Source organism: Culex pipiens, chromosome 2, assembly GCF_016801865.2.
Source record: "Culex pipiens pallens isolate TS chromosome 2, TS_CPP_V2, whole genome shotgun sequence".
Lineage (NCBI taxonomy): Eukaryota > Metazoa > Arthropoda > Insecta > Diptera > Culicidae > Culex > Culex pipiens.
In genome coordinates, this window is record NC_068938.1 from 108,759,423 (window position 1) to 108,786,935 (window position 27,513).

Genomic DNA, 27,513 nt, shown 5'->3' on the forward strand with positions numbered 1-27,513 from the left:
AAAACAAGTTTTTTAAAGAAAAAGTTCACAAATTTTTGCGCGCCCAAAAATTGATGTTCATTACTTTAAAGCAAATAATTTTTCTCGTCTTTTGCGACTAGTTTCATTATGATTGATGCAGGGAATCATGAGAAATAATCGCATTTGCTCTTCAATCCAGCAGAAAGGAATACGATTTTTGGCAAGTAACCTCATTTTGGCGCCACCTACATTTGAAACACAGTCGCGCTGCAAAACCTCAATTGCTACCATGCAATTTTATGGAAGTATGGTAGATTTTACCATATTTGCGTTTACTTTTACCGAAATGCCACAGTTAATTTAATAAGCAGCATTTTTAGCAAATGTTGAGAACCCGAACATGGTAATTTTAAGAACATTTTCCCTATATATCAAACAAATCAACATTTATATAGTTGATAACATATTTGATGGACAGCCTTTCTTGCCAAATAGTCCAAATTTTTATCTTTTTATAAAATTACAGTTGTCTCATAGAAAAATCTAACTAATAATAAAAAATATTGCTACACGCAGAAAAATGTTTTGTAGAATCAGCCTGTACGAGGTTTGAATCAACAAAATTTTTGTTGAATATAATCAACGCCGATTTTGCGTAGAAACAAACCTTGATTTTCTCAATTTCAAAAAAGTGTTTTGATGTTTTGAAAAAGCTGCGGAAGGAATGGGGTCAAGAAACAGCTTTAAAAACAGCAGAACAAAGGAGAGGGAACGAACGATTCAACAAAAATCAAGATTTGCTTTATTTTTCTGCGTGTGCAAAAAACTCGAAACCGTCAGCTTTTTTTGCGTTCAATAATAAAAGAACGCTCCCTTAAAGGCCTTTAAATCAACCATGCGAATGAGGTTTTGCAGCGCGACTGTGTTTCAAATGTAGGTGGCGCCAAAATGAGGTTACTTGCCAAAAATCGCATTCCTTTCTGCTGGATTGAAGAACAAAATCGCTTATTTCTCATGATTCCCTGCATCAATCTTAATGAAACTAGTCAAAGGTAACATTAAACTTTAAACAACAACAAAGCCAATAAAGCCATTATGAAAAAGTGTTAAATTTCAACGATTACATAAGCGTATAGTTACGTTTCACACAGTTTTTATTTGTAGTTAATATTTTTAAATCTTAAACTAAATTCATTCAGTCATTTCGAATATTGTTTGCCAAATGTTTGATTCGCTTAAACTTTTGTGTGAATATAGGTTCCATACCATAGATAAGGATTGATCTTCAGTTTTCGGAAAACTTAAATTTCTAAAAAATCCAAAGATTTTTAGTTTTTAATAAAAAAATTAAAAACTTCTTAACGCTAAAAAAAATAATTAAAAATCTTCAAATCGCAAATAAGACTGGTAAATATGTTAATCAACGCTTTTTACCCTCAGCTCAGTATATTAATGAATTTACAAAAATATTGTTTTTTTCTGAAGTTTTACGTCCTTTTCCGTTTTCTGCTGTAAAAATGTTAAAAAGCCTTCATTTGATAAGAAATTCATTAATAAACGTTATATAATGTTTTTAAATAGCATGTAAAAGACTTTACTTGTTATTTAAATAACGAAACAAATTGAATCGAATTTTTTATTGGTTGAATTAAATTAACAAGAATTTGATTGAGTTATTACAAATAAGTTTAAAGAAATTTTTTTCAGAAACATTCGTATAAAAATTAGATAAAATAAAAAAGGTCATCAAACTACATTTTACATTACAAAAAGTTTAAACATTTAAATACTGACACTTCGATAAATCGACATTGATTCAAAAAATTAAATATCGAAATTTACAAAATTTTAAAGGATACTTGGTAAAATATCTTTCAACGAATTCCTAGATATTTTTAAATTCTTCTAAAGAATCATGTAAAAAAATATATGTAAAGATTGTATAATAAAGGTAATCATATGAATAAAATTTAAAATTTTGTTGCCTGTTTTTGTTGTTATCATCATTTTCATTGCCAGCTAAAGTTTCAAAAAAAAATATAATAAGTAATTTAAAAAAAAATAAACATTTAAATAATAGGTACTGTTAAGCTTTCGGTTATTTTTCAAAAACTGATTATTTATGTTTTTACGCTAAATAAAAACTATGGTTCCATTTTTGAAGTGAAGTTTTTAGGAATTTAATATTCAAAATAAAAGTTTTTTTTTTAAATAAAACTGTGAATGATTTTTTAAAGAAATTTGTCCAATGGTTTGTATTGACTTTTTATAAAAAGTTTTTGATTTGAAATGATTCTTCAGGCAACAAGCACATATTTTTTGAGGTTCTGGAAAAGTCGGGATTTGAGGAGTCACTCTGGTTCATTTACTCAACAGTATAAAATTTTATTATTATTTTACAGAAAATAAAAAGATTCTACAAACATAGCTTTTTCTGTAAATCCTACAAAACATGAAAATTATAAATAAGCAGTGATTTGATTTTAAACTGAAGGCCAGAATTATAAAATTATAATGCAATGAAATGCATTAAAAATATAAATGCTAAAATATAAATACTTTTAGACTCTTCAAGCTACATGAGTTTATAAATCGTGCTTTTAAATATTTCCATACAATCAAACCACACTGAAAAAAATCAGTTCTCGAAATCAAATGCGAGAACCACGAAGGAATATACTCACGTTCATAGTGCAAATGCACCATACTCATGAATAAATTCCTTCGTGGTTCTGACATTCGTGAACTTTATTCACGATTACGAGGATTGATTTTTTTTTCTGTGCAAATAAACGATTAAAAAGCATTAAATTAAAAAAGTTAGCAGTTTTTAAAAATAATTTATTTGTATTTTTCTATTATTATTTTTTTGCTTTTGAATCGTAGTCTGGATGAATTTGCAAAATGATAAATTTGGCAAATGATTTATCTTTTTTAAATTGTAATAATAACTATTTAAAAGATCATGAAATTCTCTAAAATGTTACATTTTTGATCTTGCTTTTGGTTGCTGAAATATTTATTTAAAAAAAAAGAAATATGAGTTTTTCTTCTTTTAACGGTATTATAAAAAAATATATATTGATCTTGAATGACATTATATTGAAATTTGATTCACGAATAGATATCGGCGTTTGAAAACTGAGTGTTGTTTGGTTGACACTTCTAAACTTCAATTTAGTTTATTGTGTCCTTTGAGTGATTTTATTTCAGGTATGAAAAGACCAATCTTCAGTGTTCCTTGAATAAAGTTAAAGAAAATTTTCTCAGCATAAAGAAAAACATATTTCCGGTTGAGAGCTATTTCTTAATTTAAAAATTGATAAAGAAACAAAAAGATTGTTTGCTTGAAAATCGATAAGTTCGATACGATTCTTCCATCACTGATACAGTGAAATTGAAATATACGTGGTAATTATAAATAAAATAATAATATGCGTTTAATCTGAAACATGAACTGTATGCATGTATTTAAATTTAATTAGCTCAATTTTATGATGTTTTTAAAAGTATTTTTTAAAGGCCACGTGGTCTGCCGTCGCCCCCCCCCCCCTCCCCCCATGGCTTTGTGGCCTTTTTTGGTCAGATTTTCAACCCCCCCCCCCCCCTAAGGAGGCCACGTGGTTTATGCACGACCCCTAAGGAAAAAACACATTTTTTCAAAAAATCATAGGTTTACGCTATTTGTTCATAGGTGGCGACATGTGTCTTTTAGCTTTGCTGCAATTCCTCTTAACCGTCAGCTTTTTCTTGCGTTCAATAATAAAAGAACGCTCCCTTAAAGGCCTTAAAATCAACCATGTGAAACTAGCGGAGAATAGCGAAAATTGATTTCCGGTTGCCATTTATAGATTTTCAAATCATAGCATGCCTTGAAGTTTGAACACATTTTCAAAACTCAAAACGATCACGTGGGCCTACATTTCACAATTCGTAAGTTTAAAAAAAATCTTTAAAAATATTTAAAAAAATAAAATAATAAAATAACAAAACATACAGGATCATGGATATGCATCAAGACAAGGAGATGGTCAATCCGTCTGACCTTCCGTCTGTGAGAAATAACGGTGCGGGAGAATCGAGCGGAATTCCGGGCTCGTCGGCCGTCAACAACGTCGATGTACGGCCAGCCTTCTTTTTCGGTAAGTTTGTATTAAAAATAGCAATAGTGATTAATATTACAATTTAATAGAAAAAAATTAAATGAAAAAAAGCAAATGTATCATAAATGAACACTGCACTGCACGGTTTTTTCCATTTATTTTTTTGCAAAATATTTTGAGATATTTTTATAGTTTTAGTAAAAACAAATATATATATTCGCCAAGGTGATCAATATATCACGTAGTGCATATTTTTTGAGGATTATTTGAACAACATTAACACAGTCGTACTCGGTCTGATCCGTCCTAGCGATTGTCCCTGGGCCATTGTGTCATTATCAATTTTGACGATTTCCGTGGTTTTGGTCAGAAGATCCATCTTGTTTGTATACCTGCTGAAATTAAGAAAAGATTTATTACTTATGTTGGGCCATTTTATTGAAACAATTAACTTAGTTGGTGGCGCAGAAAATACGTCAATCTCCTTCGACAAAAGAAAATGAAAGAACTTGGAAACTTGACAAAATGGCGGCAATCACATTCGCCATAAATCGGTTCAGCAAATGACGTCATTTTCGTCAAATTTTGCTCTGTCAGAATATTCTAGCAAATTTCTTACAGTATTCTGATAAGCCTGCTAGAATCATTCTAGCAGGATTCTAGCAGAACAAGTTCTGCTAGAAATATCCGTGACTGGGAATGAATGACTTTTATTAAAAAGAATTATTAATCTTTAAAATTAGCCTACAATGTTCCAAATAAGTTTTCAAGCAAATTTCGCTGCGATTATATAAAATTTTATGGTGAACAATAACTGGTTTATTTGCGGACAAAATAAGTTATTTCCCATCATTAACAAAATTACCCGCTGTGGTTGAAATTGTCAAAATTATGGCGGCTGCAATTGGGTACTAAAGCCCTATGTCGATTTTCATGTTCAACGGTAAAAAACACGATTAAAAACCATTTCTAATCCCTTTTCTTCATTTTAATGCAAAAATTTTGTTTGACAAGACAACATTTTTTCGATGGATCAACTATGGTCCCTTTGGAACGAGCTGTCAAGTAGGAGCTTTTCTGTCAAGAAGGACCACGAGGTTAATTTTTCAAAATTGATTTAAAAATCCATTTTAAACTCTTTTTGGTCGTACAAAGGGTCATTGTACTCAGAAAAGTAAGCTTTTTCGCTGTAAACAATAATATCAGCAATCTAAGCTTAATTTTAGGACCCAATTATGCTTTTTTAAAAAAGCATAAAAAAATTATAAAAAAAAGAAAATCACTATTAATGTTTCAGTTAGTGCTAGAAATGAATGAATATGAATATGTAAACCTGCATAATATATTGAACCAAAAAATATTATAAGTTAGCAAAATAAATATTAAATCCAGAAGGCGAAAACTGGTGCAGGGCGAAAACTGGGTACACTACCCTATTGAAGGTTTTGCTGCGCGGCCAAAGGGCAATTCACATTTGAAAATTCACCAATTCTGGAGCAACATTTGAAAAGGGCGCATAAGCATTTTGACAGCTATAACTATTTTGCAAATTCCGAGCCAACAGTTGACTATTTAACAAAACCCGCTATGTTAAAGGGTAGCTGAGAGAGCCAACTATTGATTTACATTTCGGGTTTTGTGAAAAAGTCACCTGTTGGATCGGAATTTGCAAAATTGCTCCATCTGTCAAAATGCATATCCGCCCTTTTCTCATGTTGCACCAGAATTAGAAGCCACTCAGTCAAATCAATCCGATTTCTGAAACGGAATTTAATTAGAATGGTATACAAATTCCGTTTCAAACGCAACAATCGGTTCGAACACGGGACCGGTTGTTGCGTGTTGCGTTTGAAACGGAATTTGTAAACGATTTAAATTAGAGAGGATGTTCGATCGAAGCTAGCTGATTCCACAGGCCTTCACAGAAACCCAATTCGAAATCGTTGTCGTAGATGGTCATGTGATGCCCAGCTTGCGACAATACAACAATTTTTTTTTACAGGTCGATTAAATCGCGAAGATCCACCAGGATGGACCGGCTATAAACGGCCTACACCACCACAGTCCTTGTCCTTTCTACCGGCTTCCCTCTCTAATCATGCGAATCATATTAAAGTTGTTGAAAAAAAATTAATTAAAGTTAAGATTTTAACTAAACAAAAACAAAAAAAAAAGGAAGCGATAACCCTAAAAAGTGAATTCCCCAAATTAAGAAAGGCCCCGCCAGGTTGGACTGGTTATAAAAGAAAAGATCCAACTTCCGCAGCTACGGTCATGTTCTCTTTGGTATGAATATACTTTGATTATCAATCTACATTAAAAATAATATTATTTAATAAAATACAGGACGACGGCAAACAAAAAAAACTGCTAAACGAGCCAGAAGTCGTGCCGGAAGAGCTGCTCTACGCCTCGCAAAAGGAAGAGGTAATTATTTCGGTTAATAGAAAAATATTCATAATTATCTTCATTGACAATAATATACATTAATTTTAAAAAAGGACAAAAGTGAAGAGGGGCCGGAGATTATCAAGCTTCCGGATCAGCCACAAGCCACGCCCTGCACTATACCACTAGCCACGCCCCACGCCTCGAGATTATTGCCGGATGTCAACCAGGACGACAGCTCGTGCCGCGCCAAGTCCGATACCGGCGAAACGCGAGAGATTATCAAGCTTCCGGATCAGCCACAAGCCACGCCTCGCACTATACCACTAGCCACGCCTCACGCCTCGAGATTATTGCCGGATGTCAACCAGGACGACAGCTCGTGCCGCGCCAAGTCCGATACCGGCGAAACGCGAGAGATTATCAAGCTTCCGGATCAGCCACAAGCCACGCCTCGCACTATACCACTAGCCACGCCTCACGCCTCGAGATTATTGCCGGATGTCAACCAGGACGACAGCTCGTGCCGCGCCAAGTCCGATACCGGCGAAACGCGAGAGATTATCAAGCTTCCGGATCAGCCACAAGCCACGCCTCGCACTATACCACTAGCCACGCCTCACGCCTCGAGATTATTGCCGGATGTCAACCAGGACGACAGCTCGTGCCGCGCCAAGTCCGATACCGGCGAAACGCGAGAGATTATCAAGCTTCCGGATCAGCCACAAGCCACGCCTCGCACTATACCACTAGCCACGCCTCACGCCTCGAGATTATTGCCGGATGTCAACCAGGACGACAGCTCGTGCCGCGCCAAGTCCGATACCGGCGAAACGCGAGAGATTATCAAGCTTCCGGATCAGCCACAAGCCACGCCTCGCACTATACCACTAGCCACGCCTCACGCCTCGAGATTATTGCCGGATGTCAACCAGGACGACAGCTCGTGCCGCGCCAAGTCCGATACCGGCGAAACGCGAGAGATTATCAAGCTTCCGGATCAGCCACAAGCCACGCCTCGCACTATACCACTAGCCACGCCTCACGCCTCGAGATTATTGCCGGATGTCAACCAGGACGACAGCTCGTGCCGCGCCAAGTCCGATACCGGCGAAACGCGAGAGATTATCAAGCTTCCGGATCAGCCACAAGCCACGCCTCGCACTATACCACTAGCCACGCCTCACGCCTCGAGATTATTGCCGGATGTCAACCAGGACGACAGCTCGTGCCGCGCCAAGTCCGATACCGGCGAAACGCGAGAGATTATCAAGCTTCCGCCTCACGCCTCGAGATTGTTGTCACAGGTCACTCCGGTCGTCAGCCAAGAGGACAGAGGTGACGTGAACGGGAAGATGGTGGATAGAGAACTGGTATTTTTTTTTTGTTTCTTTTAAGATCAATTCTATACAATTATCCGAAACTCACACTTTTTTCAAAATTTCAACATCCCCGAAAAGTCACATCCATTTCCCATGAACGATCAAATCCCCAGAACCCGGTAATCAGCATTTTTACCATTATAAAAATAAATTGACGTATGGATTTTGATCAATATTGACAAGGTGGCAAGTGAAAAAAATGGTAAAGGTAATGTGTGATTTATTGAAAAAAAAAAACGTTATTTAATCCACCTTTAGGTGGTTGGTGCCTTCCTCACATTCATAAAGTCAATACATTCAGTAAAAAGGGCAACATTCCCCCTTAACATGTTTAACAAATCAACTTTATTCCTCATTTCTTTTGATAGGGTTCACAGACCTTCAATATTTCAGAAAAATCGACAAGGACTGATAAAAAACATATCAAACGATAGTTCACATGGAAGATTCAGACAATATTTATACCACAATATCTGAGATCCGGCTTCCAAAAAGTGTATAAATAACACTTAAGGGCTAATAACTTTTGATAAGGTTGTCAGATCCACGATGTTTTAGGCAGATTTGAAAGGTGTTTCAAATATCTAACTAACGATGGGTCGCATGATGAACCCGGACATCATTTTTATTGAAATATCTGAGATCCGGCTTCCAAAAAGTGTATAAATAACACTTAAGTGTTAATAACTTTTGATAGGGTTGTCAGATCCTCGATGTTTTAGGCTCATTTGAAAGGTTTTTTTAATACTTTTCTGAAAATGTATTACGTGATAGGGTTTTTTTTTGCAAAAACCACCCTTTTTACTATCTTCCGGACATAGGCCAAAATCGTTTTTTTTAACATAACTTTTGAAGTACTTAACTAAACTTGCTGATTTTAAATAGAGACCTATGGGACCCCAAGACGGATCGAATGAGACTACTACGGTCAAAATCCGTTAATCCAGTCCGGAGATAATCGAGTGACAATTTTTTGGCCCACCCACCTACACACATCCACACAGACATTTGCTCAGAACGTGATTCTGAGTCGATATGTATACGTGAAGGTGGGTCTACGAAGTCAAATCAATAAGTTCATTTTTCGAGTGATTTTATAGCCTTTCCTCAGTAAGGTGAGGAAGGCAAAACCAAATCGCAATTTTCTCAAAGTCATATTGTACCTGTAATTTTAAATCAAACTTTTTTGCTATCTCCCTCTAAAGAGCGAGAGCTAGACAAAATACTTCAACCATTGAGATAGGCAACGGTACATGGAACAGAAAATCAGAATAATTTTAAATTAAAAAAATATGTTTGGTAATTTTAAAAATAAAAATAGAAATTTATATTGTCGTAAATCTTTTGGTAATTTTTCAAAATCTGATGATTTATTTTTTTACTAAAAACAATGCTTTAATTTTGAAAAAAGGTTGAAGGTTTTAAGAAATAATTAATAAAATTTATGTTTTTATTTACTCAAACTTTTTGATTTTTAATTGTTAAATAGTATAAATTGACATTTTATAAAGATTTTAAGAAATGAAATCATTCATCAGAAAAGAAATTTCTTTTTTTTTGAGGTTTTGGAAAAGCAGGGAAAAAGTCGGGAATAATAAAATGGGATTTGAGTGGTCACCTTGATATTTTCCATACAAAGATCTATTAATAACGAAAAGTAAGTGTCCGAGTTATTAACGATTGCCTAAATATTTACAAAATAAACTGTTTAGCTATTATCTAAGAAAATATAATATATGAAAAAAAAGAAAATCGGTACAATTAAATTAGGGAAAATGGAATTTTCGGGGATGTAATCTTTCCAGAATAAGTCGATTCGAGAATCCGAATGATCGGGGAATTATTATGAATTATTTTCAGAGCCGGCAGATAAAAGCGGTTGACGAAATGGTGAAACGTTTCGCAGAAGTATCCCGCCTGGAGTTCCCGGGCGTGGACGAGAAGGATGAAGCGTTGGCCTCGAGCGGAGGTTTGAAGCGGCAAAAGATCGAACCAGTTGCCCAGGGTCCACAAAATCCGCACCCTCCGATAACCCTTACCCGAACACCACTCAAAGTTCCAAATTTCGAGTTTCCCTTTCCTTATCAGATCTTCTCGGAATTTGGAACCTGCATTTATTATAATAAGAAGAGGAAAACGGCAGAATATGCCACATACGAGTTGAGTATGGAAGGGGAGAGACTCTTCTTATTAGAACGCAGATATTATAAAGATCCACGTATTTTACCGGTGAGGAGGGTGCGGATGTACAATCTGAATGAGAAGCGCTACGTACTGTTTCATATGATTCCAGTTGGTCATATGAACGATCTGATGAAACAGTACGTAGCCAATTGCCTAACTAATCTCATCCCGTTTAATGGCAAAATGAACACCGGACCCTGGGCAGCAATGGAACGTGAAGATTTGAAGGCTGCCAAACTTTATCAAAAAACAATCATTCATGTAGGAGAGTTGAGGGTGCCCCCTAAAAAGGGTGAATTAGAATGTTACAAGGTATTAGATAATAAGGTTACCATTTTAAATAAGATCTATAGAGCTAGAGAATGCCACGACAAACTAGGAAAAATACACCTAGTTTGTCGTGGCTTCGAAAATGCTGACCCCAAATCTTATGATTTAGATTATTATAACATTTCTTTAAGTGATGTTTGGGTTTGGGGGGGGTCAGATATTGTTAAAAATAATCTCAGTAATATTTGTACAGTAAATGGAGAGCCTTTTAGCTATAAGGAATTTGTTAAAAAAATAAACACTGAAAAATAAATAAAAACTTTCATTTCGAACGTAGAATTTTTTAAATTTTTGTCACTTAACGGTGGTCCTTGACGATTTCGAACCGATTTAGCCCCGACCCAGTCACGGCTTTCTCGCAGAAGAGGAAGAAGCAAAGAAGAGCACCGCCAGGATGTCACCGGCGTATTTGGGCTGACGGAGCCGGCCCCACGCCTTGGGGGGATAAGATTAATATCATTTTTATTAAAAAAGAAACCTTCATTTCTAATCTAAAAAGGTGCAGGTGGTTATGTTACACATGACCAGTGTGACAAAAAACTTTGCCGTGTTTGTCCGCCGTGGAAGCTTCCAATTTGGCCCGACTTGCGCGGGAGGTCGTCAAAGAGAACGGGTTTGAGGGGGTCGTTGAGGTGGTTGAGAGTAAGGTGGAGGATTTTCAGCTGCCGGAAGGTGAGGGGAAGGTGGACATTATCGTTTCGGAGTGGATGGGATTCTTTCTGCTGCACGAGGGCATGCTGGATTCGGTGATTTACGCGCGGGACAAGTTTTTGAAGCCGAGTGGGTTGATGTTTCCGGATACGGCCACGATTTATGTGGCTCCGTGCAGCGTGCCGGGCAGGTTCGACGAGTTTGAGAGCTTGTCGGGGGTGAGTTTGCGGTGCTTTGGGCGGGAGTTGCGCAAGCAAAAGTCGGACAAGCCGGAAATATTGAACGTGGAGGGGGATCAGCTGCTTCACGAGGGTCACATCATGGCGTGGTTGGATCTGAAGGAGGTCAGCACGGACGATTTGAACGAGTTCGACATGAAGGAGGTGCTGATCATCCAGAAGGCGGGCAAGTTCCAGGGCGTTTGCATTTGGTTCGACTGCAGCTTTCCCAGCGGGAACGCGAGCGAACCGACGAAGGAGGTGGTCCTGAGCACGAATCCCAACAGTCCGGCGACGCACTGGAAGCAGAGCGTGATTTTGCTGCCGGAGGATGCGTGCGAGACGGTGGACAAGCTGGACCCGATTGCGTTCAGTTTGAGCTTGGCGCGCAATGCGGAAAATCGGCGAAGGTAACGCTGCTTTCGAAGCTTGAAGAAATGAAGAGTGTTAAGTTTGTAACAATGTTTATTTTGCAGATACAACCTGCAGCTGACGCTGCTGGACGCGGAAAAGGAAGAGCACAGCTTACCGTGCGAGTGCGTAATGACCAAGTGTATCCTTATGAAGGCCCACCTGCAGTCGATGGAGGTTGATCAATAAAGAGAGCGAGTGTTTTAAGACGAAGCAGTTTGCGAGTTGTTACTGAACCAGTGGTTAAAGTCCAGCCGGAGGAGCAGCTGGGAGAGGGGGGCACTGCTCGGGCCGGCCTTGAGGCCGATCAACAGCTTCAGCAGGGAGTCCACGTGGTTCTTGAAGCTGCGACAAAATTTGAGTCAGTTTTTGAGATTTTAAAGAAGTAAGAAATACTCACGCTTGATCGTAACCGTTGAACTCTTGCCGCTCGATCTTCGTCATCGGATCTTTGCAACTGGTGCAGAACGAGCAGAACTTGTCCACCAGGACCAGCACCTTATCGAGGATTGTTAGCACCGGGTTCTCGTTGACGTGGATGACTCCGGTCGTGTTGGTCATGTCGCTTGCGCTGTTGTTCGACATCAGGAAGCACAAGCTGAGCACGTTCGCTTGGAAGACCGTGTGCGCCCGTTGGATCCGTTCAAAGTCCTTCGTTTCGCCGATCGCGGCCATCAGGATGCTGAACTGGCTCTCCAGGACGTCCGCCTGCAGGTAGTACTGCAGGTTGTCGATCAGGAACATCAGCTTGTTGCGGAACTGGAGCAGTTCGGAGTTTTTCTTGATTTTACTCTCCCGCTGGAAGGTCCAAACCTGGTGGATGTCGTACTGGATCTTCCGGATGCGCAGCAGAAACCGGAACATCTCGTTGTACTTGTCGAGGGTTTTGGGCGAAAAAAGCAGGTGGAGTGGCCACTTTACCTTGTACTTGAGCGTAATGTAGCTGAGAATGCTCTTGGTTTCGTAACAGGCGCTTTCCACTTCGTCCTTCGGGGGAAGCGCGAACGAGAACTGCTCGATATCTTCCGTGATGTTGACGCTGTTTGCGGCCAGTCGCATCGATTTGGTCTGCTTGAGCAGTTCCGAGTAGAGTTCTCCCCGTCCCAACAGATAGTAATCCTTGATCAGCTTCAACTGCTTCACCAAATCCGCCTCCTTAATGGCGATCTCGGACATCTGCTCCGTAACCCGGACCTTAATCTCGTCCACGATGTGCTCAAACTTGGCAATGTTCAAATTCTCATCCATCTGAAGCTGATGGAACTTCTTGAAGAACTCGTACTCCTGCTCGCCCCACAAGCTCTCCTTAACCGTCGCAAACCGCTTCTCGCAAGCGACCTTCCTCTCCCCACCACCAATCATCCGCTTCTCCGCACTATCCCGCGGGTCGCAGTTCAGCATCAGCACCGTCTGCCCGATAAACAGCACCTTCTCGGCCCAGCTGGCCGGAAAGTAGTACGGTAAAATCTCCCGCCGAATCTCGTACCGCCACAGCTCCGTGTTGATGCTGGCGTTGTCCGAGAACGAGTTCACCGACACGGACGGAGTTCCCGCCGCGGAGGGGCTGCTCCGTGTGTTGTCCACGTGCTGGATGAAAAACTCGCCAAACTGGTCGACAAACTTGCCGTGCAGCAGCCACCCAAACAGCTGCTTGATGAAGATCGCGTAGACGGAGTTTTGAATCAACTTAACCGCCTGATAGTTCCGCTCGTCCCCATGCAGACAATGCTGCTGCAGGTACTGCAGCAGGGCACACCCATGAATCCGCTGCGTAACGACTCCGCTGACCAGTCGCAGCAAAAACCCAAACAGCGACTGATACTGAGAAACCTGGTGGTAAATGAAGATCAGCGACAAGTTCGGCCGCTTCAGGTAGTTTGCCTCCAGCTGGACGATCAAATCGCGGTACGGCTTCACCGCCAGATCCAGCCCGTCGGCGAGGGCCTGCAGATACAGCCCTTGCGGCAGCGGTTCCTCCGACGGTTTCTGCTGCTTCGGCTTGATCAACCCCGCCGATTGGGTGCCGTAGTGTTGGACGAACTTTTTCAGTTCCTTGTATTGATTCGCGATGCGGATGAGGTCCTCCAGGATTTGGATCTCTCCCGGGTGCAGGAAGGTGGACGCGACCTCCGGAATCTGGGGGAAGGTGTGGACTTTACATCTTGGAAGAAACTATGCGGAAAGTTACATTTGATCCGATATTAACAAATTTTGAAATACTAACTGAAAACGTGCATTTCGAGCGCGCTTTTGTTTAAGTCAAAGAGGTTGGCTTAAGTTTTAAGGTCTAATGTAGAGTACACACTTGGGGCCAATACGCAGCTCAAAAGGGGTCAAGAAACAACTTTACGAACAGCAGAACAAAGGAGAGGGGGCGATTTCTTGGGGCTTTTCTTCAGCCGCTCTGGCTTGCTTTCGCTGCTGCCCATTTGATATTGACTGGCTCCTCACCAAGGGCATACGCCCTTAAAATTAACCGGGCAAGGAATATTTAAAATGGGCAGCAGTGGTAGCGAAAGCAAGTCGATCTGCCGTTTGTAAATACGTTTTTGTAGCATGAATGGATTACGAGTAGATAACCGCGCCCAAATTTGCGTTACTTTTGCGGCCCCAAGTGTTCCGATTATGAAGATGGGCGGCCGTCATAACATGCTCTTCCTCACAGTACCGCCGTGGTTCACACTTTTATTCCGTCGGTCGTTGTCGCACGAAAGTCTTACACAAGCTTTTTGAACTCGTTGATGATCCTAGTATTCTTGGCTGCCTCAGGCAGTTTGTTATACATGCTGTATCCCTTGTAGAACAGTGAATTCTGCGTACACGCCTTTCTGCACATCTGCAATCCGAGCTCGTCATCTCAGATCTAGGTTTAGCATCATCTTTAGCAGCCGGTTCTGCTTCGCTTGCAGTTTACTTGGTTGCCGAACAGATGTTTACAACTTACCGTGAAGTTCTCGATCGGGAGGTCCGAATTCGAGGAAAACAACGTAAACAGGATGTCGTGGATCATGGCGAAGACTAAACTTAACAATTAAAAGTATTTAAGGAACAGAAATTAGATTAAACCGATTAAACTTGATTATTTTTAAGCCGGTTCTTCATTTGTTTATCAAATTCAACGTTCAAATGTGACAGTTGTCACAAAAACGAAAATAGAGACTCTTTTCAAAAGGTTACAGCGCCAAACAAATTTTATAACAAGCGCACGCAGCCACTTTGTGACAGTTTCCTGAAAGGGCGCCAAATCTCGTTCACAAGCTTGTTTTGTTGATAAATTTTGTTTGAGTTCAGTGCGGAATCTAATCCAGAAACATGTCCTCCTCGCCCAAGCTGGAAGTGAAGCCGGATCCGGACGGCGAGGAGCCGGAGGCTAAGAGGGGCCGCATCGAAGGGTTGGACTCGCTAGGGCCGTACATCGCCGGCCAGGACAATGCCAAAAGTTTCGTGTACCTGTCGGACATTCCGCAGCTGTGCAAGGACGAGCCGTGCGTGCTGGGCGTCGACGAAGCCGGCCGGGGACCGGTGCTGGGTGAGTTGGGACTAAAATCAATTAGCAGTATTATCATCTTTTGCATAAAAATGGCTGTTTCAATTCTCCCTAAACGTATTGTCGTCAATTCCTCAAATGGGCTCTACTGGGTTCATATCTTTGCAATGTTAATTTAAGCTGATGGTTGGAGTCTTTGCTAAAACTCTTAAAATACTATTCTTCCCTCCAGGTCCCATGGTGTACGGCATTGCGTTCAGTCCTATCGACAAAAAGGACGTCCTCAAGAAGCTGGGCTTTGCCGACTCCAAGCAGCTGACGGAGGAAAAGCGCGAGCACATCTTCGACGAAATGAACAAACAGGACTTTGCCACCGAGAGCATCGGCTGGGCCGTCGAAGTCATCTCCCCAAATGACATCTCGATGTCCATGCTGCGCCGCTCAAAGCGCTCGCTCAACGAAGTCTCGATGGATTCGGCCATCGGGTTGATCCACAAGGCGATCGAAGCCGGCGTCAACATTGCCGAGGTGTACGTGGACACGGTCGGTCCGCCGGAAAAGTACCAGGCCAAGCTGAAGCTCATCTTCCCGAACTTTAAGATAACGGTCGCGAAAAAGGCCGATAGCACGTACCCGATCGTATCGGCGGCCAGTATCTGCGCCAAGGTGAGCCGCGATCACGCGCTTAAGGTGTGGAAGTTCCGCGAGGGAACGGATCCGGAGGTTAAATTTGGCAGCGGATATCCGGGTGATCCGGTTACGAAAAAGTTCCTCGGCGATTTTGACCGGGTGTTTGGGTTTCCGCGGCTGGTTCGGTTCAGCTGGTCGACGGCGTCCAACGCGCTGGATAAGAAGGCGTTCGACGTGGAGTTTGACGACGAAGATGAGGAGCAGGAGAAGGCAAAGGCCACCTATGGAAGCGAGAAATTGTCCAAGTATTTTGCGGCCGATCGGAACGAGCAGCGGAAGCGTCACGAGTACTTCCGCGAGAGACATCTGGAGCACGTGGCGGAGATCTGAGTTTTTTTTGTTTAAATGTTTTAAAATAAATTAGTCTTAATTTAAAAAAAAATATCTGAAAAAAAAAACAACTAATAAGAGGTAACATCATATTGGAAGCAATCAAGTAGGCACTGCGCGTCGAAAGTATTGTCATTAGTCGAAGAAAAAACGTGAATGGTTTTTCATAACACACATTTTCTCTCGAATTAAGCCGCGGGTAAAATCAATTTGAATCTCGCTATCAATTTTCCGAAAGCGAGGCAGATTTTGATGTTCTTATCTACAGCATCATCAAAATTCGGTACTCTGGAAACTTTCCAGAAAGCTATAGGACACCGGGTGGTTCCCACCAAACTCTTGGCGCAGCTATTTGCGAAGCTTTCGAAGTGCGCTCCGCCGCCAATTCTGCGACGCTGTGGACTGAATTCGGAGGCTGACAATGTTGTTTTGGCCGTTTCTGGACAAGTGCCCGACAGTTGACGGAATCCGATGCAATCAATCGAAAAGCCAAACTTCTAGATCCTGCTCGATGCAATGCACCTTTGTGTCACTCTCGAGCATCTCGATCCGATCCAGATTTCAACCATGCGCAGCTATTGGTAAAGCTCTTGAAGTGCGCTCCGTCACCAAGCTTGTGTCGCTGTGGACTGAATTCGGAGAGAGAGACAATGTACTTATGATCGTTTCTGGCCAATTGCCCGATTCAAATCGTCACAAAGCCGGACTTCTGGATCCTGCACGACAACGTGTGCCGTGAGACCGGAATTAAACGTGGGTCTAGGTACCATCCCGAGGCTAAGCTTCGGCTATTGTACGCTGCGTTGGTCAAGTTGTATCGGCGGTGTGGGTTACAGATTACTCTTTTTGCTCCCAGCATGAACCAAGCAAATGTTGCGCCGATGGTGGTAAATAACCAAGGCAAGTAAAGGGCCCTGGAGAACAGAGTAACCGAGCTCCTGAAACTGGACTGCCGGGTCAAGGCCTACACGGGATCGCTTATAGGTCCAAAATCCGGTAGCCCATTCAAGCCCGACAGCATTCTTTAAGGCAATCGAAGTTGATTATGCGGATGGATACTACGAGCTTGAGTGCTACACAGATTAAGTATCCAGATTCTAGGTATTTCTAATTTACGCCTGTGTTCGGGAAGCGCATTTTTGCTGATAAATTGCATAAACTTGAAAAGTACTTGCAAATAAATATTTGAGGGTTTGAAAATACCGAGACAAGTATATTTAAGAAAACAAAAAAAAAAATAGATTCTGAGGAAGCAAGGCCAACTAACTCGCACTTTTTAACAGTTTGCCTGGATTTGTTTGTAAATACAAACGTCAGCCTGCAAACTTTTTGCCTTATTGTTTGCGATTTTAGCAAACTGTCAAACACGAAAAAGTAGTGTAATGGCTCCTTGAGAACCTTTTAAAAAAACTCAGCAGGCTTTGAAGCTGTACCTGGTCATTCCGTAACTTGTTTAAGATAATCTCGACGAGTTCAAGTTATATTTTTTAAGTACAATCGTCATCATATTGGCCATTCCGGAACCGATTCTGGTTCCGGCTTCGAGTGTTCGGATTAATCATCACAACGTGGCGTTTAATTTTTTTTTTTAATTCGGTTCAACCAGAAGCGAATATTTTTTTATTTGTACAATTGTACATTAAAACTGTACGAAAGTGTGGTGCAGCCGTCGGATGGGGACGGGGGCAAGAAACCAACCAGACAGGATAGTGGGCCCGCCCGTTCCTTTCCTCGCAACACGCCCCAAACACCCGCCGGCCACCCCACCAGTCTTCCCGATGAGACGGGGAACGGAGGCGGACAGAAAAGGACAGACCTAACCGAACAGACCGAAGCCCATGTCGTCGTCGGACTCTTCGGGTTCTTCCTCCTTCTTCTCTTCCTTCTTCTCGGCGGCAGCAGGGGCAGCGGCCGCAGCAGCACCACCGGCAGCCGGGGCACCACCACCGGAACCGACGCCGGATCCGATGTTCGTGATCAGATCCTTGACGTTGATTCCCTCCAGGGCCTTGGCGAACAGACCGGGCCAGTACGGCTCGATGTCGACGTTGGCGGCCTTCAGGATGGTCGAGATCTTCTCATCCTGTGATTTGGGAGGGAGAGGAGAGAGGAAACGGATTAGTTACGGTCGATGGAGGTGGTTCCGGGAGCGCAATGTAAACAAATTTGACATAACCTAAAAAAAAATCATCCTCGCGGTTTGCAAACACAAATCAAACGCTTTTCGACAGGGTTTTCACGATTTTAACTGGTTTCCCCCATAATTAATCACATTTTAACTTGAATTCTGCCACGATGTTGCAATTTCAAAACGCCACCAATTTGTTTACACGATGCGCGCACACTTTTTCTCGCCAAGTGCCAACCCGGGAATCGACCACGAAAAATCCGCCTTTTCCGGCCCCAGAATACTCACGGTCACGGCAACATCGTCGTCGACGAGGATGAGCGCCGAGTACACACAGGCTAGTTCAGCTTTGTTGAGAGCCATGTTTGAACCGAAAAACCGTGCAAGTCGTCAATTTGATGACCTTAGCTCCGGTAGAGAACACTGCACAGTATGGAATCAACTTTGGAAAAGAGGCCTGAACGAGCCGCGGCACACGTTAACTCGCCTTTTCTGTACGGTGCTTGGTGGTGTTGGTGAGCGCAGACCGGAAATGCAAAGTGTCAAAAGTGGCGCCAGTGTTGGGCGGCCGATCCGAGAAACGCAGCAAACGCCGGCAGGTATGCAACCGGCGCTGAGTGCTGAAAACAGACGGGGATCTTATTGGCCACCATTTTTTGAATTTGTGCAAATTTTTTTCTTGATTTTTTTTCCTTTGCACGGTAACTCGAAATCGCACTTTCCCGGTCGGAAAATAATCTGGTACCTACACGCAGAAAAATGTTTTGAAGAATCAACCTGTACGAGGTTTGATTCAACAAAATATTTTGTTGAATATAATCAACCAAATTTTTGCATTGAATCAACTCTCTCATTTTGTTGTGTTAAATCGAGATATTTTGTTGTTTCAAAGCTATATTCTTCTTTTTGACGTAGACTACGTCTTACTCGAAGGTACTGGGGTGCAATTCCGAAAAAACCGGGCCGAAGGCCCTGGATTACTGCGTCATCCGTCAAACGCTTATAACTTCCTTCCCTCAAATCGAATCGGCACGATTTCTGCTGCATTCGATTCGAAAATTATTCAGCAATTTGCTATTAAATTTTCAATGTTGGCAAAATAGTTTTACAAATGAAACAACTGAATGTTTTAAATTCGTGGAAATACAGTGTCCCATCCCAGAAGGTCCCGGAGTATGTACCAAACCTTCTTAGCACGGTGCTCCCAACCAAATCTCGGAGCGTATGGTGGTGTGTCCCCACGCTTCTTCCTCCCCTGTCGATTCAGTAGGGCCGTTTTCGGGCGTTTTTGTTATTTAGAATGCCCTACTATTATCTGACGTACATATTTTGGCTTTTTTTGATTTTATTATGGAAAAAGGTATTTTTTATTTATTTAAAAGCATTTTATCTGCATTGTACTGTTTCTGATTACTTATAATTACAAGAAACTTTAATCGATGCCTCACGTGAAGGTAGGTCTACGAGGTCGAATTAAGAAGTTCATTTTTCGAGTGATTTTATAGCCTTTCCTCAGTAAGGTGAGGAAGACAAAAATATTTGCAACGGCCTTATTTTTATCAAAATATCTGTGATCCGGCCTCAAAAAAGTGTATTAGAAACACTAAAGTGCTCATAACTTTTGATAGGTCAATCTTTAGGGCTCATTGGAAAGGTCTTTTGATTGCCTATTCAACGATGGGTCGCATGATAGATCCGGACAACTTTTTTCTCAAAATATTTGAGATCCGGCATCAAAAAAGTGTATAAATAACACTAAAGTGCTCATAACTTTTGATATGGTTGTCAGATCTTCAATGTGTTGGATGCGTTGGAAATGTCTTTTATATACCTTTCTAAAAAGGTATAGCATGACGGGTATTCTTACAAAAACCACCCTTTTACGAGCCCCTTTTTTTGATGTTTAGCTGAAATAGTTTTTTTACCATAACTTTCGAAAAACTTTTCTAAACTTCATAATATTAACTAGGGTCTTGTGGGACCCCAAGAAGAATCGAATGAGACCAAACCAGTCCAAATCGGTTCAGCCAGTCCAGAGATATTCGAGTGCATATTTTTTGCTGCACGGACTCACATCCAGACACACGCACAGACATTTGTTCAGAATTTGATTCTGAGTCGATAGGTACACGTGAAGGTGGTTCTACGAGGTCGAATAAAGAAGTTCATTTTTTGAGTGATTTTATCAAGGGGTTGGAAACTCTTAGAGCTATAATTATTATGTCAACCAGTATATCAAAATATATGTTAGTATACTTATTATTTCCTTTACATATCGCCAGTATACTTACCAATATACTGAGAGTATCTTAATATACTAACAGTTTATTGCGTTTCGGTTAGTATACTAACAAGTATACTGGAATATCGTTAATATACTCAGTATTTTAAAAAAATATTAGAGTTTCCAGCCCCTTGGATTTTATAGCCTTTTCTCATTGAGATGAGGAAGGCAAAAGGATGAATTTTCACAAGTGAAAAAAATGACTTAAACAAATTAAACTATCATCTAATTACGACGCCTACTATTTTAAACAAGAACTGCAAATGTCACCTCTGACATTCGATCAAAACGCTCGACCATTTTAAACTCTTTGTGGTCGTACAAAGGGTCATTGTACCAGAAAAATAAACTTTATCACAGTAAACAATAATGTCAGCAATCTAAGCTTCAATTTAGGACCCAATTGACGTGTTTGAATGTTAAAGTTTCTCGTATATGGCTAGTACGCAGATCGGAAGGAAAGGGGTCAAGAAACAGCTTTACGAACAGCAGAACAAAGGAGAGGGAGCGATTTCTTGGGGCTTTTCTTCACCCTCTCTGGCTTGCTTTAGCTGCCGCTGCTGCCCATTTGATTTTTTTCTTGACCGGTTTCTTCCGAAGTTCATACCTTACAATAAGCGGTGTATGCACTTCGGAAGGAGTCGGTCAAGAAAAATTTCAAATGGGCAACAGCGGCAGCGAAAGCAAGCCAGAGAGGGTGAAGAAAAGCCCCTAAGAAAACGCTCCCTCTCCTTTGCTCTGCTGTTCGTAAAGCTGTTTTTTGACCCTTTCCTTCCGATCTCCATACTAGCCTTAAGCTTTTTCTTGACCCCTTAACGCGACCCTAGACGCGACCTTACCTTGTTCTCTGAATCCTTGATCCCTTTGACATTGAAAAAATGAAATGTCAAATCAAACGTAAACATGATGCAAGCATTTTGGCGGCGGTTATTCTGGAACAGATATTTTTGAGCTCAATTTATTATTTTCAGTGGCCGGAACTATACGAGATTCCTAAATCAATGTGGCAAAAGTAAGGGATCATCTAGGGCAGCGATTCTCAACGGGGGTACCGGGCCTACTTGATTTACATGGCAGGGGGTACCAGCCTAGAAGAAGGTTGAGAATGGCTGATCTAGGGGATCATGTTTTGGAGACTAGAAGAGGTCCTAGTCATTTGTTTAACATGAAAAATAAAGGAAAAGGCCCCCTAAAACAACAATCTCAATGAAGCACTTTCAGAACCACTTTCTAAATGGAACATGGCCAATCCTGTGCACCTGCCATTCGCGTTGTTTTAGCGTCTCTGGGTGGTGTATTGGGAAAGAAAATTCTGGACAAGTTGCCTGTGGCAAACGCGAAAGGAAGGTACCATGTTCCGGTGACCCAGGTCTTGTTCCGTTGCTTCCTCAATCATTTAAAAAGCAAAAATGGGAGGAAAACAATCGGCAGCGAGACCAAAAAAGCAGGACTTCTTCCACTACGCAAGAGGAAACAATTGGAAGGACATAAGCGTGGTCATGGTAGTTGGCAGAGCAGTTGCTACCTTTTCGTTTCAAAATGTTGAAGAGATAGCGCGGAAAATCATTCCAACCATTGATATAGAATCCTCCTCCTTCTCCTCCGCGAGCCGCACCGGAGAAAACGATTGTTAAAAGTATATTTTCTTCTTTCGCATCTGTTTTGAGCTCCGTCAAACCCGTGCAATAGCAAATGCTTCATTGCGCCGGAAGTTAGATCTTACTGTGCCCGATTTTGGCCAATCTAGGACCAAACCAGACTTTTTTCTCCGAAAATTTCCAGCAGTAGTATTCTTCAGATAGTAAAATTTTGTCACCAAAAATATGTTGTTGTTTTTGTCTGTCAACTGTCAAATCAAGGTGTGCAAATGTAGGTCATAACCTCGGTCATAACATTTTCATTGATTTATTAACCAATAAATCAATAACAACGTCAATATATTAACGAATAATAATTCTATTTACTCTGTACACCCACTAGGCGTTAATTCAACAAAAAATATGATTTTCAAATCAACAAAATGTTTTGTTGATTCAAATATGCCTTGTTTTTCTGCGTGAGTAGTCGTTTGACGTCGACTTGTCTATGTTGTTTGTTCAACGCAACGTTGCACTTCCAAGCGTGATTTGCGGATTGCATCCTTGCAGGCGATTTTTCAAACGTTTCTGATTCTCGGATTGTCCATCCAGGCGGCGCTGCCGCCGTCACTTTTTGACAACGTCAAACAAAAAGTGTCTAAAATGTCGAATGGTGCCGAGAGGAAAAAATTGCGGGCTTGTTTTTAAAGTGATTTTCTATCAGAAAAAATTGCAAAAATTACCTTGTTCGTCGTTTGTTGAAGAGATATCGGCGCGCGAAATCGATTGGCAGTGGTTGCTTACCGCTCGCGACCCCAAGTCGCCCCGTAATTCGTTCCGGTAACTGCTGCACACAAAGTTGCTGCCGCCGCCGCAATGAGCTTCTCATCGGACGAAGTCAATTTTCTTGTTTACCGCTACCTCCAAGAGTCAGGTTAGTTCTGCGGCGCGGGTGTTTTTGTTTGGTGATTCCGGAATTGAGATTGTTTTTCTTTAGGGTTTTCCCACTCGGCGTACACGTTCGGCATCGAGTCGCACATTTCGCAGAGTAACATCAATGGCGCGTTGGTTCCGCCGGCGGCCCTACTCAGCATTCTGCAGAAGGGTCTGCAATACACGGAGGCGGAGATTAGTATTGGGGAGGACGGGTCCGAGCAGCGGCTGGTCGAGAGTTTGAGTCTGATTGACGCGGTCATGCCGGAGGTGGTGGCCATCCGGCAGAACATGCAGAACCAGCAGAAGCAGACGATTAAAACGGAGGCCGCGGAGACGAACGGGACGACGAGTAGCGGAGGAACCGGCGGAAGTGGTGGTGGTGGTGGAGGTGGTGGCGGGAGTGGGGCGACTGCCAATGAGGAGACTTCGACGGCACAGACGACAACGTCGACGACCACGACGTCCGCTTCGACACCGGCCCCGGCCGACAGCATGGAGGTGGACCAGAGCATTGAAATTCCGGCTTCGAAGGCCACCGTGCTGCGGGGACACGAGAGCGAGGTGTTTATCTGTGCGTGGAATCCGAGCACGGACCTGCTGGCGAGTGGTTCCGGCGATAGCACGGCCCGCATCTGGGACATGTCGGACAATACGACGAACCCGAACCAGCTGGTTCTGCGGCATTGCATCCAGAAGGGTGGGACGGAGGTGCCCAGCAACAAGGACGTCACGTCGCTGGACTGGAACTGCGATGGGACGCTGCTGGCCACCGGGTCGTACGACGGATACGCACGAATCTGGCGCACCGACGGCCTGCTGGCGAGCACCCTCGGACAGCACAAGGGACCGATCTTTGCGCTCAAGTGGAACAAACGGGGCAACTACATCCTGTCGGCGGGTGTGGACAAGACGACCATCATCTGGGACGCGGCCACCGGCCAGTGCACGCAGCAGTTTAGCTTCCACTCGGCACCGGCGCTGGACGTGGACTGGCAGTCGAACCAGTCGTTTGCCAGCTGCAGCACGGACCAGTGCATTCACGTGTGCAAGCTGGGCGTGGACAAGCCGATCAAGTCGTTCCAGGGACACACGGTTAGTGTGGAAGTTGATCTTGTACCAATGACAAACCAACTCACCTTTGATTTGATTTTCAGAACGAAGTCAACGCCATCAAGTGGGATCCGCAGGGGCAGCTGCTGGCCTCGTGCTCGGACGACATGACGCTCAAGATTTGGTCCATGAAGCAGGACACGTGCGTGCACGATTTGCAGGTGAGTTCCGTGAAACAAACCAAGCTCAAAACCCATACTAAACCCAATCAATCCCCTCTCCCCCAGGCCCACTCGAAGGAGATCTACACGATCAAGTGGTCCCCGACGGGCACCGGTACCAACAACCCCAACATGAACCTCATCCTGGCGTCCGCGTCGTTCGATTCAACCGTCCGCCTGTGGGACGTCGAGCGGGGCGCGTGCATCCACACGCTGACGAAGCACACCGAACCGGTCTACTCGGTCGCGTTCAGCCCGGACGGCAAGTTCCTGGCGTCGGGCAGCTTCGACAAGTGCGTCCACATCTGGAGCACGCAGAGCGGTCAGCTGGTGCACAGCTACAAGGGCACCGGCGGCATCTTCGAGGTGTGCTGGAACTCGCGCGGCAGCAAGGTCGGGGCCAGCGCCAGCGACGGCAGCGTCTTTGTGCTGGACCTGAGGAAGTTATGAGCGGGAGCGACGCCGACGACGACGACGGCGACCGCGGCCGAGAAGAAGGCGAGCAACTCCTAACGAGTTGGGACGGAGCGGACGTGGGTCGTGTCCCCAAATGGGACGCGCACCGGCATTTTTAAACAGAACTATTTCCTTAGTTTTTCTTCAGTTTAGCTTGGTAAGTTTATAGTTTGTAGACGGACAGACTCGAGAGATATTGCAGCGAGAGGAAGAAGAAAAGAAGGCATTGACAAGAGGCATTTACCCCCCGAGATATAAGCTACCCGTTCGTAAATATCGAGAAACAAAAAAAAAATGCATGCATAATAAACGTTCAAAACAATTTCGGCTAGCGCGTTAGAAAAATAAAATAAAACTAATATTCAAAATTATCTTCGACTCAAAAACAAGTATTGAAAGTGTGTGTGCTGTAGAAATTCGTTCTGGAACAACAAAAAAACAACAACCAACAGTATGTATAATGGAAACATTTAGTGTAAACTTATCAAGGCAAAAGTTTTCTCATCGATGGTCGCCGAATAGTGTGTAAACGCAATACATTCTCAAGATAGACACGTAAATAAAGTATAAAGTAACATACATTTCAAATCACCCAAAAAAAATCGATGCGTTTTCAATGGTTTTACGAAAGAACGTTCAATAAAAGCGAATCATCTTTGCGGTTAACTTTACGTAATAGGCCTGGCCGCTTTAATGGGTAATGTTTCAATGCATTGTAAGGGAGCGTTCTTTTATTACGTAACGCAACAAAACGGCGTGGTGATTATTGCATTCGATCGTAATGGGACCATCCATAAACCACGTGGACACTTTTTTGGGAATCTGTTAGAATCGAGAATTTAGAATCGCTTTAAATAAGACATCGTGACTTGTGATAACTCCTGATACTAATTATTTTTTTTCTTTCTTTAAGTAGGGAGAACTCTATTTACTAGGGATAACTGCCGTTCTACGCATAATTGTCCCATGTCAGTTTTTGATGATTTTGACTTTATGCCATTTTTAAGTTAAGTCTGATGTGTACTTTAAGAAAAACACATAAAATCTGTTTTTTTTTTGAAATTTTTGAAATTTTTAAAATTTTTGAAATTTTTAAAATTTTTGAAATTTTTGAAATTTTTAAATTTTTTGAAATTTTTGAAATTTTTAAAATTTTGAAATTTTTGAAATTTTTGAAATTTTTGAAATTTTTGAAATTTTTGAAATTTTTAAAATTTTTGAAATTTTTGAAATTTTTGAAATTTTTGAAATTTTTGAAATTTTTGAAATTTTTGAAATTTTTTGAAATTTTTGAAATTTTTGAAATTTTTGAAATTTTTAAAATTTTTGAAATTTTTGAAATTTTTGAAATTTTTGAAATTTTTTAAATTTTTAAAATTTTTAAAATTTTTGAAATTTTTGAAATTTTTGAAATTTTTGAAATTTTTGAAATTTTTGAAATTTTTGAAATTTTTGAAATTTTTGAAATTTTTGAAATTTTTGAAATTTTTGAAATTTTTAAAATTTTTGAAATATTTGAAATTTTTGAAATTTTTGAAATTTTTGAAATTTTTAAAATTTTTGAAATTTTTGAAATTTTTGAAATTTTTGAAATTTTTGAAATTTTTGAAATTTTTGAAATTTTTGAAATTTTTGAAATTTTTGAAATTTTTGAAATTTTTGAAATTTTTGAAATTTTTGAAATTTTTAAAATTTTTGAAATTTTTGAAATTTTTGAAATTTTGGAAATTTTGGAAATTTCGGAAATTTCGGAAATTTTGGAAATTTTGGAAATTTTGGAAATTTTTAAAATTTTTGAAATTTTTGAAATTTTTGAAATTTTTGAAATTTTTGAAATTTTTGAAATTTTTGAAATTTTTGAAATTTTTGAAATTTTTGAAATTTTTGAAATTTTTGAAATTTTTGAAATTTTTGAAAATTTTGAAATTTTTGAAATTTTTGAAATTTTTGAAATTTTTGAAATTTTTGAAATTTTGGAAATTTTGGAAATTTTGGAAATTTTGGAAATTTTGGAAATTTTGGAAATTTTTGAAATTTTTGAAATTTTTGAAATTTTTGAAATTTTTGAAATTTTTGAAATTTTTGAAATTTTTGAAATTTTTGAAATTTTTGAAATTTTTGAAATTTTTGAAATTTTTGAAATTTTTGAAATTTTTGAAATTTTTGAAATTTTGGAAATTTTGGAAATTTTGAAAATTATGAAAATTTTTGAAATTTTTAAAATTTTTGAAATTTTTAAAATTTTTGAAATTTTGAAAATTTTTAAAATTTTGGAATTTTTTTAAATTTTTTGATTTTTTTAAAATTTTTGAATTTTTTGAAATTTTTGAAATTTTTATTTTTGAAATTAGGCAAATTTTGGAAATTTTGAAAATTTTTTAAAATTTTGGAAATTTTTAAAATTTTAAATTTTTTAGATTTTCTGAAATTTTTAAAATTTTTGAAATGATTAAAATTTTTAAAATTTTTAAAAATTTTAAAATTTTTAGACGTAATTTTTTGAAGCTGTCATTTAACAATCCTAAAATATTTGATTGAAAAATACAAAAATAAGGATATTTCGCTCGTAAATCTGTTGGTGGTCAGTGAAATCCTCGTGGATGGCGCCCAGGAGACGGTGATGACGGACAATAGAGCATTCTACGTACGTATGTATTGCGTATACGTACACGAAAATAAAGTGAGGTTAAATTTTGTCAGCCAGCAAAACCAAATGGTGCGCTAGT

At 40.7% G+C, this 27,513-nt stretch overlaps 6 protein-coding genes across 6 annotated transcripts; 4 read left to right on the forward strand and 2 right to left on the reverse strand.

The window, feature by feature from the left end:
- Positions 1-3,833: 3,833 nt before the first annotated feature.
- Positions 3,834-10,912, forward strand: LOC120415686 (uncharacterized). Its single transcript, XM_039577271.2, has 6 exons — positions 3,834-3,894; positions 3,961-4,103; positions 6,067-6,350; positions 6,411-6,491; positions 6,566-7,825; positions 9,695-10,912. Exons 2-6 carry the CDS (start codon positions 3,965-3,967, stop codon positions 10,598-10,600), a joined length of 2,670 nt encoding a protein of 889 aa, XP_039433205.1. The 5' UTR covers positions 3,834-3,894; positions 3,961-3,964; the 3' UTR covers positions 10,601-10,912.
- Positions 10,897-11,841, forward strand: LOC120415691 (protein arginine N-methyltransferase 6; the record flags this gene model as incomplete). Its single annotated transcript, XM_039577286.2, has 2 exons — positions 10,897-11,627; positions 11,694-11,841. Coding segments are annotated over 2 exons (855 nt in total), but the record flags the coding sequence as incomplete, so codon positions are not given.
- On the reverse strand, positions 11,665-14,748 carry LOC120415688 (gamma-tubulin complex component 4 homolog). Its single transcript, XM_039577283.2, has 3 exons — positions 14,573-14,748; positions 12,029-13,764; positions 11,665-11,973 (listed from the first exon to the last, which is right to left on the reverse strand). Exons 1-3 carry the CDS (start codon positions 14,636-14,638, stop codon positions 11,832-11,834), a joined length of 1,944 nt encoding a protein of 647 aa, XP_039433217.1. The 5' UTR covers positions 14,639-14,748; the 3' UTR covers positions 11,665-11,831.
- Positions 14,749-14,836: 88 nt separating this feature from the next.
- On the forward strand, positions 14,837-16,187 carry LOC120415690 (ribonuclease H2 subunit A). Its single transcript, XM_039577285.1, has 2 exons — positions 14,837-15,157; positions 15,348-16,187. Exons 1-2 carry the CDS (start codon positions 14,941-14,943, stop codon positions 16,133-16,135), a joined length of 1,005 nt encoding a protein of 334 aa, XP_039433219.1. The 5' UTR covers positions 14,837-14,940; the 3' UTR covers positions 16,136-16,187.
- A 1,522-nt stretch (positions 16,188-17,709) lies between these two features.
- LOC120415684 (60S acidic ribosomal protein P1) lies at positions 17,710-18,767 on the reverse strand. The gene is made up of 2 exons (XM_039577268.2): positions 18,552-18,767; positions 17,710-18,218 (listed from the first exon to the last, which is right to left on the reverse strand). The coding sequence occupies exons 1-2, from the start codon at positions 18,624-18,626 to the stop codon at positions 17,952-17,954; spliced, it is 342 nt and encodes a 113-aa protein (XP_039433202.1). The 5' UTR covers positions 18,627-18,767; the 3' UTR covers positions 17,710-17,951.
- Positions 18,768-22,771: 4,004 nt separating this feature from the next.
- Positions 22,772-25,176, forward strand: LOC120415680 (F-box-like/WD repeat-containing protein TBL1XR1). Its single transcript, XM_039577267.2, has 4 exons — positions 22,772-23,058; positions 23,122-24,152; positions 24,215-24,331; positions 24,398-25,176. The coding sequence occupies exons 1-4, from the start codon at positions 23,001-23,003 to the stop codon at positions 24,779-24,781; spliced, it is 1,590 nt and encodes a 529-aa protein (XP_039433201.1). The 5' UTR covers positions 22,772-23,000; the 3' UTR covers positions 24,782-25,176.
- The last annotated feature ends 2,337 nt before the right edge of the window (positions 25,177-27,513 follow it).

What these genes read in the sequence shown, in the direction of transcription:
- LOC120415684 (XM_039577268.2), bottom strand. Translation starts at nt 18,626, where the DNA reads ATGGCTCTCAACAAAGCTGAACTAGCCTGTGTGTACTCGGCGCTCATC. An exon ending in ACGACGATGTTGCCGTGACC is followed by an intron (nt 18,219 to 18,551) that starts GTGAGTATTCTG and finishes CCCAAATCACAG; the next exon opens with GATGAGAAGATCTCGACCAT.
- LOC120415688 (XM_039577283.2), bottom strand. Translation starts at nt 14,638, where the DNA reads ATGATCCACGACATCCTGTTTACGTTGTTTTCCTCGAATTCGGACCTC. An exon ending in TCCCGATCGAGAACTTCACG is followed by an intron (nt 13,765 to 14,572) that starts GTAAGTTGTAAA and finishes ACCTTCCCCCAG; the next exon opens with ATTCCGGAGGTCGCGTCCAC. An exon ending in TTCAACGGTTACGATCAAGC is followed by an intron (nt 11,974 to 12,028) that starts GTGAGTATTTCT and finishes ATTTTGTCGCAG; the next exon opens with CTTCAAGAACCACGTGGACT.
- LOC120415680 (XM_039577267.2), top strand. Translation starts at nt 23,001, where the DNA reads ATGAGCTTCTCATCGGACGAAGTCAATTTTCTTGTTTACCGCTACCTC. An exon ending in CCGCTACCTCCAAGAGTCAG is followed by an intron (nt 23,059 to 23,121) that starts GTTAGTTCTGCG and finishes GTTTTTCTTTAG; the next exon opens with GGTTTTCCCACTCGGCGTAC. An exon ending in AGTCGTTCCAGGGACACACG is followed by an intron (nt 24,153 to 24,214) that starts GTTAGTGTGGAA and finishes TTTGATTTTCAG; the next exon opens with AACGAAGTCAACGCCATCAA.
- LOC120415690 (XM_039577285.1), top strand. Translation starts at nt 14,941, where the DNA reads ATGTCCTCCTCGCCCAAGCTGGAAGTGAAGCCGGATCCGGACGGCGAG. An exon ending in CGGCCGGGGACCGGTGCTGG is followed by an intron (nt 15,158 to 15,347) that starts GTGAGTTGGGAC and finishes TCTTCCCTCCAG; the next exon opens with GTCCCATGGTGTACGGCATT.
- LOC120415686 (XM_039577271.2), top strand. Translation starts at nt 3,965, where the DNA reads ATGGATATGCATCAAGACAAGGAGATGGTCAATCCGTCTGACCTTCCG. An exon ending in ACGGCCAGCCTTCTTTTTCG is followed by an intron (nt 4,104 to 6,066) that starts GTAAGTTTGTAT and finishes TTTTTTTTACAG; the next exon opens with GTCGATTAAATCGCGAAGAT. An exon ending in AGATGGTGGATAGAGAACTG is followed by an intron (nt 7,826 to 9,694) that starts GTATTTTTTTTT and finishes AATTATTTTCAG; the next exon opens with AGCCGGCAGATAAAAGCGGT.